We start from the raw sequence: 21,605 nt of genomic DNA on the forward strand, positions 1-21,605 counted from the left end.
TTGTATCACTCTGACTGTGTGTAAATAAACTTACAATTCCGCTGTGTTTGTAAATAACATAGCTGTTTGTTGATACAGGGTTCCTGCTGGTGTGGAACTACAAGTCCCAGGAAGCAATTTCTGCTACTTTTCCACCAAAAGTTATACAAGCAAGGAGGGCATGCTGAGACTTGTAGCTCTGCAGAAGCCACAGCTTTCCTTGTGAGGAGCAATAATTCAGCTGTGAATTGACATTTGCAGTAATAACTGGTGTGTCAATAGTAATCTTTAAAGGGGTTTTCTGGGGTTTTAATATTGTTGAACTATCCTCAGGATAGGTCATCAATATCAGATCAGCAGGGGTCAGACACCCGGCACCTCGCCGATCAGCTGGTTGAGGAGAAGGCTGCGCCCGTGCAATCGGAGCCTTCCCTTCATTGTTTACCTGCTCGCTGTCGACATCGCAGCGGTGAGCGGTGTAATTACACCTAAGCTGTCCCATTCACTTCTATGGAATGGCTCGTTCCCATTCAAGCGTATAGGAAGGATAACAATGAAAAAAAAAATTTGGATCAGCTCACCTCCGTACAGGTATGGCGCATGCGGTCTGGGCTGGCAACTCAGAACAATGCAGGAAAAACATGGATAGATCCGGCACTCAAAACGAAACAAATTCCTTGATTGACTCAGAACATAGAAAAATATTAAAACTAGGGATGAGCGAATCGACTTCAGATGAAACATCCGAAGTCGATTCACATAAAACTTTGTTCTAAAGCCCCTTTCACACGAGCGAGTTTTCCGCGCGGGCGCAACGCGTGATGCGAACGCATTTCGCCCGCACTGAATCCGGACCCATTCATTTCAATGGGGCTGTGTACATGAGTGTTGTTTTTCACGCATCACTTATGCGTTGCGTGAAAATCACAGCATGTTCTATATTCTGCGTTTTTTTACGCGGCCCTGGCCCCATAGAAGTGAATGGGGCTGCGTGAAAAATGCATTGCATCCGCAAGCAAGTGTAGGTGCAATGCATTGTTCACTGATGGTCGCTAGGAGATGTTGTTTGTAAACCTTCCGTTTTTTATCACGTGCGTGAAAAACGCATCAAAAAGCGCGTAAAAAACTGAACGCAATCGCAGACAAAACTGACTGAACTTGCTTGCAAAATGGTCTGAGTTTCACTGAACGCATCCGGACCTAATCCGTCACGCTCATATGAGAGCGGCCTAATACTGTACGGAGCAGAGACTTCGGGTAATAACTTCATAAATTAATTTGTACTGGTACCACTTAGAACCGAACCCGAGTTCGGGAAATGTTTTTTTACAGTTCAAATTAATTTATGACGTTTTTGCGTGAACTCTCGCGAGACTTCACAAAAGCAATGACCGGCTCATCGGAGCCAATACATTCTAATACTGTACAGAGCTCCTGCTCCGTACAGTATTATATGATGAAATTATATGTGAATCGACTTCGGATGTTTCATCCGAAGTCGATTCGCTCATCCCTAATTAAAACCACTGTCGCTTATGCAGTTTTGGGCATACAAGCCCTTCCTCATAGCATACAAGACAGAAAATGATAAAAAAATATACATACTAACAGGCAGTAACACAGAAAATCAAGTATCAATGGAGTAGGAGCTGAAATGGAAACATCTTAATAAGGCCTCTTGCACACAAACGTTTTTTTTTTCCATTTACATTCCGTTGTTTGCGTTCCGTATATGGACCGTATACGGAACCAATCATTTCAATGGATCCAAAATAAATAAAAACGGAAGGTACTCCATATGCCTTCCATTTCTGTTTTTCCGTTCCGTTCAAAGATAGAACATGTCCTATTATTGTCTGCCTAATGGACAAGGATAGTACTGTTCTATCAGGGGCCAGCTGTTCCGGTCCGCAAAAAAAACAGAATGCACCCGGACGTCACTCGTATATTTTTTGCGGATCCGTTTTTTGCAGACCTCTAAATAATGGAAATAGCCATACGGTCGTGTGCAAGAGGTCTAAAAGAGTAATATGATATACCAAGCCCAGTAAAGACACATATTGCAGTGTGCATTTAAAAAGAAGGCAAAATGCAGTGTGAATAAGGTCATCAACATAGATATGACAAATCTGTATTCCAATAGGAGACCTATTTCCCACGGTGAAATATTCTCCAGAACGGCTGCAGATTTGGGGCCAACAGTGATGGCCAGTTCGCCGTGTTCGTCCCCGCGAACACATGTGGGCTGTCATCTTAAATCACAAGTCCGGCGATGCACAGGTAAGCCCTTACCTGTGCCTGCGCTGTGAGCCGGTCTGAAACAAATGCGGTCACCAGGAACAGGCAGTTCTGAGAACAGCCCGATGAAGGCCCCCGGCGGCTGTTCTCGGAACTGCCTGCTCCCGGTCACCGCATTTGTTTCAGACCGGCTCGCGGCGCAGGCACAGGTAAGGACTTACCTGTGCATCGCCAGACTTGTGATTTAAGATGGCAGCCCGCATGTGTTCGCGGGAGAACTGGCCATCACTGGTAGCCAAACGGGGTGTTACATTAGGTAATACTCCATGTATGTGTCTTCAGTCACATTGGAAAAATGCACGACACTGGTTCACATGCAAAGGTCTATATAAATGTGGTCGCAACCGATGTAATATCTGTGAATACGTAAAACCCTGTCAATCTGTGACCTCCACAGCAAATAACTATTGTCATAATATCAACACTTTTATTAACTGTAACACCAATTATATTCTTTTATGTTATTGAATGCAGGATCCAGTATACTGGGTGTACCACCCGCAGCCTTAAAAAAACTTATTGTGAACACCTAAATTGTATCAAAAATCCTCAATTGAAAAACCTGCCAGATCCAGCTGCACATTGTGTGAACAGCCGCCAAGGCAACACACAGACCTTGCAGGTGAAAGCCATTGAAAGGGTTAACCAGCCCAAAAGAAAATACAATTAGAAACAAGCCCTGCTGAGGCGTGAGGCGTACTGGATCCTCTCCATGGGAAGCAGGTCTCCTAATGGAATGAACCTTTAGGCCCCTTTCACACGAGTGATTTCTGCACGGGTGCAATGCGTGACGCGAACGCATAGCACCCGCACTGAATCCTGACCCATTCATTTCTATGGGTCTGTGTACATGAGCGGTTTTTTTAACGCATGAGTTCTGCGTTGCGTGAAAAACGCAGCTTGTTCTATATTCTGTGTATTTCACACATTCCTGGCCCCATAGAAGTGAATGGGGCTTCAGTGAAAAACGCATGGCATCCGGAAGCAAGTGCGGATCTGATGCGTTTTTCACTTATGGTTGCTAGGAGATGTTGTTTGTAAACCTTCAGTTTATTATCACGCGCGTGAAAAACGCATCAAAACGCATTTCACGGAAAAAACCGAACAACTGAACATAATCGCAGACAAAACTGATTGAACTTGCTTGCAAAATGGTGTTTCACTGAACGCATCCGGAGCCAATCCGTCATGCTCGTGTGAAAGAGGCCTAAGGCCCCTTTCACACGAGCGTGACGGATTAGGTCCGGATGCGTTCAGGGTGCGTTCAGTGAAACTCGCACTATTTTGCAAGCAAGTTCAGTCAGTTTTGTCTGCGATTGCGTTCAGTTGTTCAGCTTTTTCCGCGCGGGTGCAATGCGTTTTGATGCGTTTTTCACGTGCGTGATTAAAAAAACAGAATGTTTACAAACAACATCTCTTAGCGACCATCAGTGAAAAACGCATCGCACCCGCACTTGCTTGCGGATGCAATGTGTTTTTCACGCAGCCCCATTCACTTCTATGGGGCCAGGGCTGCGGGAAAAACTCAGAATATAGAACATGCTGCGATTTTCACGCAACGCAGAACTGATGCATGGAAAAACAACGCTCATGTACACAGACCCATTGAAATGAATGGGTCAGGATTCAGTGCGGGTGCTGTGCGTTCACGTCACGCATTGCACCGGCGCGGAAAACTCGCTCGTGTGAAAGGGGCCTAAGGCCTCTTGCACACGAACGTTGTGTGCCTGTGGCCATATTGCGGCCCGCATACGGCGAATGGGTCCGCAATCACGGAGATGCGGAATGGAAGCACGAATCGGAACCCAATGGATCGGAACTTGTTCTATTTATTTTTTTTGCGGTGCGGATGGATCAAGAACCCATTCAAGTTGAATGGGTCTCGATCCGTCCCAGCCGCCGCACGGACGTTGCCGTGCAGTGGGGACCGCAAATTGCAGTCCCCAATTCACGGAACGGATGCACAATGTGTGCAAGAGGCCTAAGACCAACGTGTCATGTCTATATTGATGACCCAATTCACGCTGCAAATGCACACTCTGCAATATGTGTCTGTACTGGGCTTGGTATATTATATTACTGTTTTATAGGGATGAGCGAACTTCTGTTTTCAAGTTCGGAGCACAAGGTTCCGGTTATCTAAGAATTTCATTATGGATTCCGCTACCATGGACCATAAATTATGGTCCGTGGGTGGCGGAATCCATAACGGAATTCTTAGATGACCGGAACCTTGTGCTCCGAACTTGAAAACAGAAGTTCGCTGAACACTAGTCTTTTATTAAGATGTTTCCATTCCAGCTCCTACTCCATCCATACCAGATTTTCTGTATTACTGCTTTACCAGCATGCCTGTTCATATATATTTTTATCATTTTCTATATCTTGTATGCTATGAGGAAGGGCTTGTATGCCCGAAACGCATAAGCGACAGTTATTATTGGTGGTTTGTGGTGGCTCACCGCACTGTTGTGTATGGATTGGGTGCTACAACTGATATAGACACACCCAGTCTATATGAAAAAGTCAATATAGAATAAAGTATAAACTGATAGTAAATATTGAGAAACGCTCTACCAGCAAACTACTGGAGCCCATTCCGTAACGAGAGCTGGTGGAGTAACATCGGGCAGAGACGGGGGTATTAACCTCAGCGGTCGACATCTGAATACAGCATCTTCCACACCAATAACCGCAAAAAGGACATCCCTTGAACCACCTTGGTTCCAACAACCGGTAAAACAGTACATTAGTACCAAACTTTCCAATTATATATTTGAAGTCTGTAGAAAAACGCCAATACCACTAGCTAAAGGTCTTATACATTTTTGGAGTACTCCAATCGTATAGGTGTGTGCGATAGCTCCGCACTATTTATGTCTATACATGTAAATTATGCGGATATGTTGACACTAAAATAAGTGTATTTTTAATGAGTAATAAATTTATGTACGCAAAAATACTGTGAAACAGCCTAAAATTATTAGAATAAAGTATAGTTGTGCACACCTCATCTGGAATAATACAGCTTTCGCATGTATAATATGTTGATTAATTTTTAATAAAATAAATTTGTCATTACTCAATTAAAAATTAATCAACATATTATACATGCAAAAGCTGTATTATTCCAGATGAGGTGTGCACAACTATACTTTATTCTGCATAAGCGACAGTGGTTTTAATATTTTTCTACTATGTTCTGAGTCAATAAAGGAATTTGTTTTATTTGGGTGCCGGATCTATTCACATTTTTCCTGTATAAGAAGAATTTATTTTGTATTGATTATTTTATTTCTCCAATTGGTTCTATTTATCTATCTTTTTTCGTTTTTGTTCTACAGCCTGCTGTGCTTCCTATCCACAGCAGGCTGCTCTCAGTGAGTTTATAGAGAATATGTCATCTGAATACGTCATACATCTTTCTGTAAGGCCCCTTTCACATGGGCGAGTATTCCGTGCGGATGCGATGCTTGAGGTGAACCCATTGCACCCGCACTGAATCCTGACCCATTCATTTCTATGGGGCTGTGCACATGAGCGGTGATTTTCACGCATCACTTATGCGTTGAGTAAAAATCGCAGCATGCTCTATATTGTCCGATTTTCACGCGACGCAGGCCCCATAGAAGTGAATGGGTTGCGTGAAAATCGCATAGCATCCGCAAGCAAGTGCGGATGCGGTGCGATTTTCACGCACGGTTGCTAGGAGACAATCAGGATGGAGACCCGATCTTTATTATTTTCCCTTATAACATGGTTATAAGGGAAAATAATAGCATTCTGAATACAGAATGCATAGTAAAATAGCGCTGGAGGGGTTAAAAAAAAATAAAAAAAAAATTTACTCACCTTAGTCCACTTGATCGCGAAGCCCAGCATCTCCTTGTGTCTCCTTTGTTGAATAGGACCTGTGGTGAGCATTAAATACAGGTAAAGGACCTTTGATGACCTCACTCCGGTCATCACATGGTACGTCACATGATCTTTTACCATGGTGATTCACCATGGTAAAAGACCATGTGATGACCGGAGTGACGTCATCAAAGGTCCTTTACCTGTATTTAATGCTCACCACAGGTCCTATTCCACAAAGGAGACACAAGGAGATGCCGGGCTTCGCGATCAAGTGGACTAAGGTGAGTTAAATTATTTTTTATTTTTTTTAACCCCTCCAGAGCTGTTTTACTATGCATTCTGTATTCAGAATGCTATTATTTTCCCTTATAAGGGAAAATAATACAATCTACAGAACACTGATCCCAAACCTGAACTTCTGTAAAGAAGTTCGGGTTTGGGTACCAAACATGCGCGATTTTTCTCACGCGAGTGCAAAACGCATGACAATGTTTTGCACTCGCGAAGACCAAAAATAAAACGCCCGTGTGAAAGAGGCCTAACTCCTCCTGTGTGTGCACACCAGAGCGCGCACTGTCTACCCACCCACCCCTTTCAGGAGCTTCCAGGTCCGGTGTTCTGTCAGAAAACCTTAAATCGTCAGATTCCCTTACCCCACGTGACTTCCGGGGGGTACCATGGCACGGCGCCTCCACGCAAGCGCAATACCAGGGCATGGGTAAGTTAAAATAACAGTGAGCTTTGACTTATGGACACACGCACGGACACCGCGCGTGCTGCCAACTGCGCGTGCGCTCTCAGGGGTAAGGAGATCTGACGGTATTTTGTCTTGTTAAATCTCCTTACCCTCACACTGCGCACGTGCGGATTGTAAAATCTCCTTACCCTCACTACACAGCGCCCTTCAGATTCATTGCTGGCTGGCTTCAATATGCGCGTGCGCAGTGTGAGGGTAAGGAGATTTAACAAGACAAAAAAACGTCAGATCTCCTTACCCCTGAGAGTGCACGCGCGGTTGGGCGCGTCGCGCGTCCATGAGTCAACGCTCACTGTTACTTTACCTCACCCATGTCATGGTACTGCGCTTGCGCTGTGTATGGCAGCGTCAGGTGGGCGCTGTGTTTGGCAGCATCAGGTGGGCGCTGTGTATGGCAGCGTCAGGTGGGCGCTGTGTATGGCAGCGTCAGGTGGGCGCTGTGTATGGCAGCGTCAGGTGGGCGCTGTGTATGGCAGCGTCAGGTGGGCGCTGTGTATGGCAGCGTCAGGTGGGCGCTGTGTATGGCAGCGTCAGGTGGGCACTGTGTATGGCAGCGTCAGGTGGGCGCTGTGTATGGCAGCGTCAGGTGGGCGCTGTGTATGGCAGCGTCAGGTGGGCGCTGTGTATGGCAGCGTCAGGTGGGAGCTGTGTATGGCAGCGTCAGGTGGGCGCTGTGTATGGCAGCGTCAGATGGGCGCCGTGTATGGCAGCGTCAGGTGGGTGCTGTGTATGGCAGCAGTGGTCTTATGTTTAGTGTATGATGTTGGATAAATGTAAAATTGTCTACATTTATTTCTGCATGGGAGACTAGCAATGGTTCCCTGCAGAAATATCAGCATCATAATGTTATGAGAGCCTGTGCATTATATATGTGACTTACCACAAAATTTGTACCTTTCCTCGGCTAAAAATACTCCTCAAAATTGTTAAGAGTATTTTTACTCTTCTGGAAAAAATGTAGTGCGACCTCTGCTGTCAGCTGTAACATACAGCTGACAGTCTGCTTCAAACTGCAGACATAACCCCTTCCATGCCATGGTCCTTAGGCCCGCAAAAAATACAGAACGCACACGGAACACATCCGTATGTCAGCTGTATTTTGTCGATCCAAACTGTATAAATGCTATGCCCAGCCCATATTGCTCATGAGTTTGGTGATTAATAAGTTACCATTTCCATTTCCGATCCGTTTATTGCCTACAGAAACCATACGGATATGTTTTGTGGAATAACGGAACGGACTTAAATCAGAGAAAAAAAAACTCAGATACGGAACAACGGATCCGTGAAAAACGGACTGCAAAACAACAACGGTCGTGTGCATGAGCTCTTACTGTGAATGACAGTATAGTGTACTGCAGTGTATTGTAGAGGCATCAGACCCATTGGTACTTCAAGAACCAAGTGGGTCGGAGTAAAAAAAGTGTAAAAAAAAAAAAAAAAAAGGGGGAAAAAAATCAAACTTCTTCCTATATCCGCACATATAATTGGTTAAAAATGTAAAAAATGAAAAACAGTAAACATGTTTGGTATCGCCACATCCGTAACGACCTGATCTATAAAAGGATCATGTACTTTTACCGCACGGTGAACGCCATAAAAAAAATAAAAATTAGAAACTATGATGGAATTGCAAATTTGCCTACTGCACTTCCCACAAAATGATATAAAAAGTGATCAAAAGAGTCATATCTACCCCAAAATAGTAACAATCAAACCATGATCTAAGGCCTCATGCACACGACCGTTGTGTGCATCCGTGGCCGTTGTGCCGTTTTTTTTCGCGGACCCATTGACTTTCAATGGGTCCGTGGAAAAATCGGAAAATGCACCGTTTTGCAGCCGAGGCCGTGATCCGTGTATCCTGTCCGTCAAAAAAATATGACCTGTCCTATTTTTTTGACGGACAACGGTTCACGGACCCATTCAAGTCAATGGGTCCGTGAAAGAACACGGATGCACACAAGATTGGCATCCGTGTCCGTGATCCGTGGCCGTAGGTTGCTTTCATACAGACGGATCCGAAGATCCGTCTGCATAAAAGCTTTTTCTGATCTAAGTTTTCACTTCGTGAAAACTCATTTCCGACAGTATATTCTAACAGAAGCGTTCCCATGGTGATGGGGACGCTTCTAGTTAGAATACACTGCAAACTTTGTACAAGACTGCCCCCTGCTGCCTGGCAGCACCCGATCTCTTACAGGGGGATATGATAGCACAATTAACCCCTTCAGGTGCGGCACCTAAAGGGGTTAATTGTACTATCATATTCCCCTGTAAGAGATCAGGGCTGCCAGGCAGCAGGGGGCAGACCCCCCCCCTCCCCAGTTTGAATATCGTTGGTGGCACAGTGTGCCCCCACCATCGCCCCCCCCTCCCTCTATTGTATTAAATCGTTGGTGGCACAGTGTGCCAACCACCATCGGCCCCCCTCCCTCCCTCTATTGTATTAAATCGTTGGTGGCACAGTGTGCCAACCACCATCGGCCCCCCTCCCTCCCTCTATTGTATTAAATCGTTGGTGGCACAGTGTGCCAACCACCATCGCCCCCTCCCCCCTCCCTCTATAGCAGTAACATTGGTGGCAGTGTGCGGTCTCAACAGTAGAAGATTCATACTTACCTGCTTGCTGCTGCGATGTCTGTGAACGGCCGGGAGCTCCTCCTACTGGTAAGTGACAGTTCTTTAGCAATGCGCCGCACAGACCTTTCACTTACCAGTAGGAGGAGCTCCCGGCCGGACACAGACATCGCAGCAGCAAGCAGGTAAGTATGAATCTTCTACTGTTGAGACCGCACACTGCCACCAATGTTACTGCTATAGAGGGAGGGGGGGGCGATGGTGGTTGGCACACTGTGCCACCAACGATTTAATACAATAGAGGGAGGGAGGGGGGGCCGATGGTGGTTGGCACACTGTGCCACCAACGATTTAATACAATAGAGGGAGGGAGGGGGGCCGATGGTGGTTGGCACACTGTGCCACCAACGATTTAATACAATAGAGGGAGGGAGGGGGGGGGGGGCGATGGTGGGGGCACACTGTGCCACCAACGATATTCAAACTGGGGAGGGGGGGGCTGCCCCCTGCTGCCTGGCAGCCCTGATCTCTTACAGGGGAATATGATAGTACAATTAACCCCTTTAGGTGCCGCACCTAAAGGGGTTAATTGTGCTATCATATCCCCCAGTAAGAGATCGGGTGCTGCCAGGCAGCAGGGGGCAGTCTTGTACAAAGTTTGTAGTGTATTCTAACCTGAAGCGTTCCCATCACCATGGGAACGCCTCTGTGTTAGAATATACTGTCGGATCTGAGGTTCACGAAGTAGCTCATATCCGACAGTATATTCTAACATAGAGGCGTTCCCATGGTGATGGGGACGCTTCAAGTTAAAATATACCATCGGATTGGAGAAAACTCCAATCCGATGGTATAAAAGAACTCCAGACTTTACATTGAAAGTCAACGGGGACGGATCCGTTTGAAATGGCACCATATTGTGTCAACATCAAACGGATCCGTCCCCATTGACTTGCATTGTAATTCAGGACGGATCCGTTTGGCTCCGCACGGCCAGGCGGACACCAAAACGAATTTTTTTTCATGTCCGTGGATCCTCCAAAAATCAAGGAAGACCCACGGACGAAAAAACGGTCACGGATCACGGACCCACGGACCCCGTTTTTGCGGGCCGTGAAAAAAAACTGTCGTGTGCATGAGGCCTAAGACAATCGCCCAAAAAATAAAAAAGATATGGCTTTCAGAAAATAGAGACACTAAAACACAATTTTTTTGTTTCAAAAATGCTCTTATTGTGTAAAACCAAAATATATTTAAAAAAAAACTGACATATTAGATATCACCGTGTCCGTAACTATCTGCTCTATAAAAATATCCCATCTGGTGAACACTGTAAAAAAAATATGAAATAAAAACGGTGCCAAAAAGCCATTTTTTATCACCTTACAAGACAAAAAGTGCAATACCAAGCCATCAAAAAGTCATATGTGCCCCAAAATGGTACCAATCAAATCGTCATCTCATCCCGCAATAAATGAGCCCCTACCTAAGACAATCGCCCAAAAAAATAAAAAAATATGGCTTTCAGAAAATGGAACCACAAAAACATGGATTTTTTATTTTATTGTGTAAATCCAAAATAAAATTTTAAAAAATAGACATATTAGGTATCGCCGTGTCGTTACGACCTGCTCTATAAAAATATCACATTATCTACTGTCAGGTAAACATTGTAAAAGACAAAAAACAAAAACTGTGCCAGAACAGCCATTTTTTGGTTACCTTGCCTCACAAAAAGAGTAATATATATATACACCCTGTGGGGATTCGCTCTGGTAGGCAGGTTAGCGGACGCAGTATAGAGGCAAAGGACCAGGTTATAAATCACTCTTCAGTGTTTATTCATACTTATAAAATAACACAACAGTCACTTTTCAGGCTCGGTGCTTGTTCACACACAGAAAAACAAGTTCACCTGGTATCCTGGGTGTCAGTTCACACCCGGCTGAATGCTCAGCCTCAGAAAGTCCACTTGCAGGCTTTAAGGCGGCCTGCTCACCTGACACACGGTCTTCAGACCTCAGCACAGAAATCTCCAGAGCTCCACTGTCAGAGGGAGGTAATCCACATCACCTGACAGTGCTGGCTGTTTTTTATAAGCCTGCCAAGACCCGGCCTGGAACGTGTAGAGTAGTCACCCACCCAGCACTTTGACTACTCCCAGTAAGAGCCGTCCCGGATCAGCTATTTACAGCCATACTAAATAGCAAAGTGTCAATCAGCATTAGCTGCCGCTGACACATGAAAATACCGGCTCTTACTTCACCTTGGCCAGGAACCTCGGTGACACATATCTACCATCAATGACGACCCTTTGTACCGTCCTACAACACACACACACAACTACCTCTAGCAAAAGATTTATATACTGCAGGAATAACCCTAATATATATATATCTATATGTATGTATATACTAGCAGAAGGACCCCACTTCGCACGGGTATAGTTCATCTATTTCATTTAATGTTTCTGTGTGTCGTTAAAAGATATCGACAGTATCCCCCATAACAGTGAACTATAAAGCACCCCGCCTCACTGTCTGCTGAGCTGTGTATCTAATCCTATCCTGTGTGATACTGTCCGCTGAGCTGTGTATCTAATCCTATCCTGTGTGATACTGTCCGCTGAGCTATTCGCGATCAACACTAAGGGGTAGGCAACTTTCCTATTGGTTGCTAGGGATGTTGCTAAGTGCCGATATTTGCGATAGACGACATGCGTCGCACGACATTTGTCTCAACAATTTTTATAATGATAGGCTATGGTGTCGCACTGCGACACGACAGTCGCAAAAAATCCATCCAAGATGGATGCATGTAGCAGCGTAGTTGTGCCCTATGTGTCTTGCGACTTATTGTCATCCTGTAGCCCTAGCCTTAGGGTCCATTCACGCGTCCGGACACACGCCTTAGGGTCCATTCACATTGCGGATCCGCAAAACACGGACACCGGCCATGTGCGTTCTGCATTTTGCGGACCGCACAAGGCCAGCACTTTAAAAAGAATTGCCTTTTCTTGTCCGTGTCTGCGGAAAAGAATAGGACATGCACAGAAAAGTGCAGATGCGTAACGGAAGTGCGGATGCGGACAGCACACTGTGGCACATCTTTTGCGGCCCCTTGAAAATGAATGGGTCCGGATTCGTTCCGCAATGTTTGCGAAACGGATCCGGTCACATTTTGCGAACGTGTGAATGGACCCTAAAGCTGACCTACAGCAGTGAAGAAAATGGCTGGGTTGTTATGGAAACCTGGAGTAAAACTGTGTGTATGTGGAGACTAAGAGCCTGCGAGCTTCTATTGGCTGATAAGGGACATGTGACCGTGTGCATGGCAGTTGGGATTTGAGGAGAAAGACTTGCAGGCTTGTATTGGCTAATGTGGGTCATTTTTGGGGAATATCTCAGGAACGGTACGTCCTAAAAAGCTGAGACCCGGTTTAAAACCTTCCCGGACACCTGATGTACCTGTGTGCCAAATTTAGTAAAGATCGGTTCAGCCATTTGGTCGTGCATAAAGGACAGATAGAAGTCCAGGCAGATAGATGTCCAGACAGACAGAAACTAATTTGTATATGTATAACAGATATGACAATGGCAGCACATCAGGCCAAATATAAATATGGAGGTGCAGGCAATGGATCTGGCAACAAATCCAGGACAATATAAGAATAAAAATAAATGGCAGCACTCTCACAAAAAATGAGTGAAAAGAAAAATACTTTATTCACCCCTGTGGTCGCAACTAGGGATGAGCGAACTCGTGTTTCAAGTTCAGCGTACAAGGTTCAGGTTCGGGTTATGTAAGAATTACGTTATGGATTGTGCTACCAGGGACCATAACTAAGGGTCCATTCACACGTCCGCATAATGGATCCACATCCGTTCTGCAATTATGCGGAAAGGGTGCGGACCCATTCACATACAATGGGACCGCAAAAGATGCGGAGAGCACCACCATGTGCTGTCCGCATCCATACTTCCGCTCCGCGGCCCCGCAAAGAAAATAGAGCATGTATAGGCAACTTTATCTCACTGTGATTTTGTAGTAAAAAGATCCCAGAGAGGCACGGAGCATTACCAATCATGTTACTGCTCCGTGTCTCTGCTGTCCAGTGCGGGGCTTGACTGTCATTCACGCTGTGGATGACATGCATGGCATCCACTAGTGTGAAACAGCCCTTAGGCCCCTTTCACACGAGCGTAACGGATTAGGTCCAGATGCGTTCAGGGTGCGTTCAGTGAAACTCGCACTATTTTGCAAGCAAGTTCAGTCAGTTTTGTCTGCGATTGGGTTCAGTTGTTCAGTTTTTTCCGCGCGGGTGCAATGCGTTTTGATGCGTTTTTCACGCGCGTGATAAAAAAACGTAAGGTTTACAAACAACATCTCTTAGGCCCCTTTCACACCGGCGAGTATTCTGCGCGGATGCGATGCGTGAGTTGAACGCATTGCACCCGCACTGAATACCGACCCATTCATTTCTATGGGGCTGTTCACATGAGCGGTGATTTTCACGCATCACTTATGCGCTGCGTGAAAATCGCAGAATGCTCCTCTTTGTGCGTTGCGGTGCGATAATCCACGGAACGCAGGCCCCATAGAAGTGAATGGGGTTGCGTGAAAATCGCAAGCCTCCGCAAGCAAGTGCGTATGCGGTGCGATTTTCAAGCACGGTTGCTAGGAGACGATCGGGATGGCGACCCGATCATTATTATTTTCCCTTATAACATGGTTATAAGGGAAAATAATAGCATTCTGAATACAGAATGCATAGTACAATAGCGCTGGAGGGGTTAAATTTTGTTTTAAAATAATTTAACTCACCTTAGTCCACTTGATCGCGTAGCCCGGCTTCTCTTCTGTCTTTATCTTAGCTTTGTGTAGCAACAAGGACCTTTGGTGACGTCACAGTCATCACATGATCCATCACATGATCTTTTACCATGGTGATTGATTATGTGATGACCGGAGTGACATCACCACAGGTCCTTGTTGCTACACAAAAGCTAAGATGAAGACAGAAGGAGATGCCGGGCTACGCGATCAAGTGGACTAAGGTGAGTTAAATTATTATTTTTTAACCCCTCCAGCGCTATTTTACTATGCATTCTGTATTCAGAATGCTAATATTTTCCCTTATAACCATGTTATAAAGGAAAATAATACAATCTACAGAACACCGATCCCAAGCCCGAACTTCTGTGAAGAAGTTCGGGTTTGGGTACCAAACATGCGCAATTTTTCTCACGCGAGTGCAAAACGCATTACAATATTTTGCACTCGCGCTGAAAAATCGCGGGTGTTCCCGCAACGCACCCGCACATTTTCCTGCAACGCCCGTGTGAAAGGTGCCTTAGCAACCATTAGTGAAAAACGCATCGCACCCGCACTTGCTTACGGATGCAATGCGTTTTTCACGCAGCCCCATTCACTTCTATAGGGCGTGAAAAACGCTGAATATAGAACATGCTGCGATTTTCATGCAACGCAGAACTGATGCGTGAAAAACAACGCTCATGTACACAGACCCATTGAAATGAATGGGTCAGGATTCAGTGCGGGTGCTATGCGTTCACGTCACGCATTGCACCCGTGCGGAAAACTCGCTCGTGTGAAAGGGGCCTTAGGGGCTGTTAAAACAACAGTATTTTTGGTCCGCATCTGATCTGCATTTTTTGCAGATCGCATGCGGACTCATTCATTTCAATGGTGCAGTAAAGAATGCAGACAGCACACCGTGTGCTGTCCGCATGCATTTGTCCATACCATGGCCCCGCAAAAAAAGACAGAACATGTCCTTTTCTTATCCATTTTGCAAACAAGAAAGGCATTGTTATAATGATGCCCACGAAAGCTGTGGTATGCAAACACGGACCGCATCCGTATGTGAATCAGGGATAACAGTTGTGGTGGACAACCCCTTTAAGGCTAGTATACACATCTGCGGCCGGGTGTTCCAGCCGGCACTTCCTACAAAGAATTTGCCGGGTAGCATCTGGATCTCTGCCGGACCCCATTGACTAGGCGGCAGTATCCAGAAATGCCGGATCTGGAGAGGTCCGGCAGACCGTTCCGTAACAGAACATCCTGGCTGGGGCTCTAGCCTTAGGAATCATATCTGGGGTTTGATGCATCCACTATTTCTTCAGCGAAAGGAGTGCCATTTTACTTCAGGTGATATTTTGGGCAGGGAGCTGAACCCTATGTTTCCTTTCTATGCTCCTGCATGTTGGTGCCCACTTACCTGAGTGTCTTCAGTCCCAGCACTGTATACAGATTCAGGGCCCTCCCTGTCACAGCTGAGGTGGAGCCCAGATCTGGATTTCAGAATATCGGTTTAAGCAAACACCATGTGGCTTTGTGTAAAGTCTAACTTCCGCCTTTCTGCAGATGTGCACTGCACGCGGTTCTTTCCTCGGTATAACCCACCACAAGTAACGAACACTGAGCCACTCAGGCCTCATGCACACAGCCGCGTTATGGAGCTGGGTACATATATGGAAGTCCACGTGCCTCTGATTTTATACACATTTCTCATACCATCCCCCCAATGCATTCTACATTATAGAGATATTCCAGCTGCTTGTGAGGGGGAATATGATGCCACGTGGCGGCACTATACAGAGGGGCAGATACACTAATAGCACAAGCCGTGTGCCATGCTTAGACACTTTTGTCAGGTGGTGTCACAGCCTTTTGTGGCAGTTTTTGGTGCAGGTCTTTAGCCAGAAATGGATCCAGCAGGAAGGAGAGGTACAAATCCTTCCTTTATGTCTCTCATTTCCTTCCAACCCACTTCTGGTTTTGGCTCAAAAAGCCGCCACAAAAAAGGTGTGTGACGCCTCTCTGGTTGTGGCAAGTTATCTCCTATCCACAGCATATGAAATAACTATTAGATCAGGGGGGGGGTTCTACCACTAGGACCCCCACTGATCATGATAACGGTGCCCCAATACCCCTCGGTGGACACCCCGAAATAAACGGAGCTGCTCCATTCATCTCTATGGGAGTTCTGGAAATAACCAAGTGCTGTACTCAACTGTCTTCATCTGCAGAGATGAATGGAGCGGCAGTGCGCCTGTCTGACCTGTCGCTCCATTGATTTCGGGGGCACTAAGGGTGTGGAGTACCTGTTCTCCCACTGAAATAATAGTTATTCCCTATATACAAACGGAATACCCCTTTAAGTGTATACAAAAAGAAGTGTATACAAAATGGTGGAGAGTAAGGCTCCATTCACACGTCCGTAGTGTGTTTTGCGGATCCACAAAACACAGACACCGGCAATGTGAAGAATATGCCTTTTCTTGTCCGCAATTGCGGAGAAGAATAGGACATGTTCTATATTTTTCGGGAACGGAAATGTGGACCTGGAAGTGCGGGTCCGTATTTCCAGAGCTGGGCCGCACAATGTGGACCCGCACTTCCAGGTTCACATTTCTGTTCCCAAAAAAAATAGAACATGTCCTAGTCTTGTCCGCAATTGCGGACAAGAATAGGCATATTCTATTAGTATGAATGGGCCCGCAATTCCGTTCTGCAAAATGCGGAACTAAATTGCGGACATTCGAATGGAGCCTAAGTCAGGCGAAAGGCCTCTTGCACACGACCGTATGGCCTCTGAAATATACGGTCCGTGAGCGCCCTATATGTCCCGGGGCAGCATTGATCGTGCGCATGGAGTACACAGTAGCACAGGTTACAATGATGCTGTGCACGTCGGGCGCCCACGGGGCTATTGTCCCGCACTCATAAGTGTCTAATTTCTAGCAAGATACACCAAAGTTTAGGCTCTGCAAAATATTAGACAGCAATTGAAAATCTACCCCAGCGTGTCTACACAACAATCCACACAACCCATTGCTTTGAAGTGCCCTAACAGAAATGTAAAGGGCCTGTCTACATTCGGCTACTCCCCTCCCTTGTATATTGTAAGCCCTTGTACCAGTTTATGATTATGTCTGTAGAATGAATGGCGCTATAATAATGAATAATAATTATAATACAGTACACCACCACCATATTTCCATGGTCCAGACTTTTTCACAGCTTTCCCTAGGCTAGTGATGTCACGTTCATCGGTCACATGACCTAGGGACAGCTCAGCCCCATAGAAGTGAATGGGACTGAGCGCAATACCAAGCACAGCCACTATACAATGTACGGCGCTGTGCTTGGTGAGCACAGAGAAGGCCGCAGCGCTCAAAGGAGCACCAGCGCCTTCTCAAACATTTGATCGGCAGGGGTCCCGGGTGTCTATCCACAGTTTAGGTCATCAGTATTAAAATTTTAGAAAACCCTTTTACTGCTCTTTTACATGAGCAATATTTCAGAAAATATAAAACCCCTTTCAAATCAGTTTAAACAGGCCTGTTTAAGTAACTATTTGCATTCCCATTGTAAAAAAAATAAATCTGGAGCATCTATTCTTGTAACTATATGTTGTGCTATTCCTCTATTATTCCTGCTAGATGTTTATGAATTAAAGGGTACCTCTCAAATTGAACATGGTGTCTGAGCTATTTATACAGAGATAGCTGTCAATCACTGATAGGACCGCCTCCTTGACATCAAAGCCCAGAATATGCAGGAAATTAAATGGATAAGGCTACTTTCACACTGGCGGCAGAGTGATCCGGCAAGTAGTTCCATCGCCGGAACTGCAGGCTCCGGCAAAACGTATGCCAACTGATGGCATTTATAAGACTGATCAGGATCCTAATCAGTCAGAAAAATGCATTGAAATGTTGGATCCGTCTTTACGGTGTCATCTGGCAAAACGGATCAGACATTTATTTTTTTCACCTTTTTTTCGGCCTGCGCATGCGCAGACCAGAAGGACGGATCCGGTATTTTGAATGCCGGATCCAGCTCTAATACATTCCTAGGGAAAAAATTACGGATCCGGCGGTTTTATCTTTTGCCTGATCAGTCAAAACGACTTAACTGAAGACCTCCCGATGCATCCTGAACGGATTACTCTCCATTCAGAATGCATGGGGATATGCCTGATCAGTTCTTTTCCTGCATTGAGCCCTTTTGACGGAACTCAGTGCCGTAAAAGAGAAACGCTAGTGTGAAAATACCCTAAGGGTACTTTCACACTTGCGGCAGGACGGATCCAACAGGCTGTTCACCCTGTCAGATCCGTCCTGCCGCTATTTCGCCTGCCGCCGGACCGCTGCTCTGCGCCCATTGACTATAATGGGGACGGGGCGGAGCTCCGGCACAGCACGGCAGTGCGCGGCGAAAGGCCGCCGGACTAAAAGTCCTGCATGTCCGACTTTTTAGTCCGGCGGCCTCTGACCGCGAAGTGCCGTACTGCGCCGGAGCTCCGCCCCGTCCCCATTATAGTCAATGCAGACGGAGCGGCGGCACGGCGAAATAGCGGAAGGACGGATCCGACAGGGTGAACAGCCTGTTGGATCCGTCCTGCCGCAAGTGTGAAAATACCCTAAATTAGGTTATATTGAATATTTTCCCACTAAACTATATATCGATCTGCTGACGCCTCCTCCTCTATCAGTGGCTGCCTGCAGATTATTTCACATTTCCTGTAAGGTACAGCTGTGTGTTACTAGTTGGCAGCACTGACTCAGACTGTGCAGGGACACCCCCCAACTGGTAACACCCAGGTGTACCTTTATAGCAGAACGGCACAACATACAGTTATAAGAAAATATGCTCCAGAATTGTAATTTCATGTGGAATACCATTATTTACTAAGATGGAGATGTCAGGAATGGTGACAGGTCCTGTCTACACTGTTCCTAATGACTCCACTTCTTGCATGTCGAGAAGATTGCACTTGCAGGTATAAGGGGCGTCTACAGTGAAGAATTTGAGGCGTGTGATGAGGAATGTGTCCGTCGTGGGTTAATACTTGTATAAACACAGTTCTTACAGTTCAGTACAAGCTTCTTGACTATTCCTGCCATGGGCGATGCACAATGTGACCCATCAGAACAGGCCGAGCACTGGCTGGACTTCATGGGGCGCTTCCATCTATTGCTCCCTGTTATCAGCCGTGGCAGGCTGGGGGTAGTGGTCTTCACTGGTATAAGCGACATTCCTTTATCTTATGGTTTCCTGATGCACACTGACATGTCAGTGAATATTAGCAGCTTGCATGTTCTCGGCTCAAAGTCTTGGCAGTTCAGTAGAAATGATTAGCTTCGTACAACTCCCAGCATATTCTGGCAGCCACATGCTGAGAGTTGTAGTTCCTGGAAAGCGCAGTGCATTCCTATGTTCTCGCCTACCTGGGAGTGTGCTGTGGGACATTATCTACAGAGATCAGGGCGTTTCCCTCCCTGCTTGCAGCCCCATATTAACGTAGTATAGAGTCGTAAGTATCCTAAAGACCCATCTAAATAGCCAACCCCCCTTCCCCTCAAAAGGCTGGGGTTTAACCCCATGATTACCTTGTCCACAGAGCCCGGGAGCAGCCGGTTCATCAGCTTGCACAGCACCACCCCATCTTTGAGGGAGCACTTTAGGAAGTCCTCTGGGTCACAGATGTTCTTCTTGGGGGAGTTGAGGACCCCCAGAGAGATGAGCCAGGTGACAGTCTGCTCCTCCGGGTTCATGGCTGTGCTGCTGGGGCTGGACGACTGTAATGCACCCACATCCTGATTACATCTCAGGCTTCTTCCTTTTTCTGTGCACCAGTATACACAGGAAGCCGCTGCTTATGTCAGTCCCTGGTATGTTCTGCTGGGGACTCCAGGGAGACTTGTGAGCACACAGATCAGTCACTGGTGGGTAGGACTCTCTCGGCAGCCCTCATCTGTCTGCCGCTTCTTAGTGGACACACAGTCAGGTTTCCTGAAAGCTAAAACCAAGAGTGAAATAAAAAAACAAGGACATTTATCAAACTGGAGTAAAGTAGAACTGTCTTAGTTGCCCACAGCAACCAATCAGATTCCACCTTTCATATTACCAAGGAGCTCTGAAAAATGAAAGGTGGAATCTGATTGGTTGCAACTAGAGATGAGCCAAGAGAACTTCGGATGCTACATCCGGAGCTGCTTCGCTAATTCATTTGTTATAATACTGTTACGGAGATTCGTCTCAGTGCAGTGTTAGAATGTATGGGCTCCGATGAGCCGAAGTAAGTTTTTCACAATAACTTCGGTAATTGATTATTACAGTGAAAAATCACTTCAAAACTTGGATGCGAAGTCGAGTTCGGTTCCAAGGTTTTTCACTGTAATAATCAATTGAAAAAGTTATTCAATAAAGTTTCGCGCAACTTCATGAATAACTTACTTAAGCTCATTGGAGCCCATACATTCGAATACTGTACGGAGATGATTTATAACAGATTTTTTTGCGAATCAACTTCGGATGTAGCATTCGAAGTTGCTTCGCTCATCTCTAGTTTCAACTAAGACAATTTTGCTTTACACCAGTTTTGATAAATCATCTTATGCTTTCTCTCCTTTTATAATCCGCAAAAAATACACACGCCGTCCGCGTGCATTCCGTATTTTGCGGAACGGAACAGCCGGCCCCTAATAGAACAGTCCTATCCTTGTCCATAATGGGGACAATAATAGGACATAGTCTTTTTTTTGGCGGAATGGCTATACGGACATAAGGAAACAGAATGCACATGGAGTCATTTCCGTTTATTGGCAGCTCCATTAAAGTGAATGGTTTCGCATACGTGAAGCAAAAAAAACATATGTTTGTGTGTATGAGCCCTTACTGTTTCTAGAAAAGCAGGGTGGAAACTGATATGAGGACAGATATTATCACTCAGCTTTCCCAGTTCCCCGAACGTCAGACCTAGCTGTGGCACGGTAACTGGACAAATGGACATATCTGCTGTCTGGGAAAGCTGTGGGAGCTGTAATGGCCGCCATGTTGGTTACACAGCTTTCTCAGAATCAGAAACGGGGAGATTTATCAAAAGTGGTGCAAAGGAAAACTGTCTTAGTTGCCCATAGCAACCAATCAGATCGATCCTTTCATTTTCTAAACAAGCTCTGAAAAATGTATGCTGGAAGCTGATTGGTTGCTATGGGCAGCTAAGCCAGTTTTCCTTTGCACCAGTTTTGATAAATCTCCCCCTTAAGTTGTATTTTTTACTCCTGGGCTTTGGATAACATTTGTATGAAGAAAAGGA

The 21,605-nt window shown here is 45.8% G+C and overlaps 1 protein-coding gene across 2 annotated transcripts in view; it reads right to left on the reverse strand.

The window, feature by feature from the left end:
• ARHGEF6 (Rac/Cdc42 guanine nucleotide exchange factor 6) overlaps positions 1-20,259 on the reverse strand; it is a 130,539-nt gene extending 110,280 nt beyond the window's left edge. The window contains exon 1 of one of the 2 annotated variants that reach the window (XM_044305503.1): positions 19,897-20,259. In XM_044305503.1, the coding sequence (XP_044161438.1) occupies positions 19,897-20,061 (165 nt within the window). In that variant the 5' untranslated portion in view covers positions 20,062-20,259. The remainder of the gene's footprint in view (positions 1-19,896) is intronic. The other variant, XM_044305502.1, reaches the window with a different exon arrangement.
• Between the last annotated feature and the right edge of the window lie 1,346 nt (positions 20,260-21,605).

Source organism: Bufo gargarizans, chromosome 9 (genome assembly GCF_014858855.1).
Source record: "Bufo gargarizans isolate SCDJY-AF-19 chromosome 9, ASM1485885v1, whole genome shotgun sequence".
NCBI classification, from domain to species: domain Eukaryota; kingdom Metazoa; phylum Chordata; class Amphibia; order Anura; family Bufonidae; genus Bufo; species Bufo gargarizans.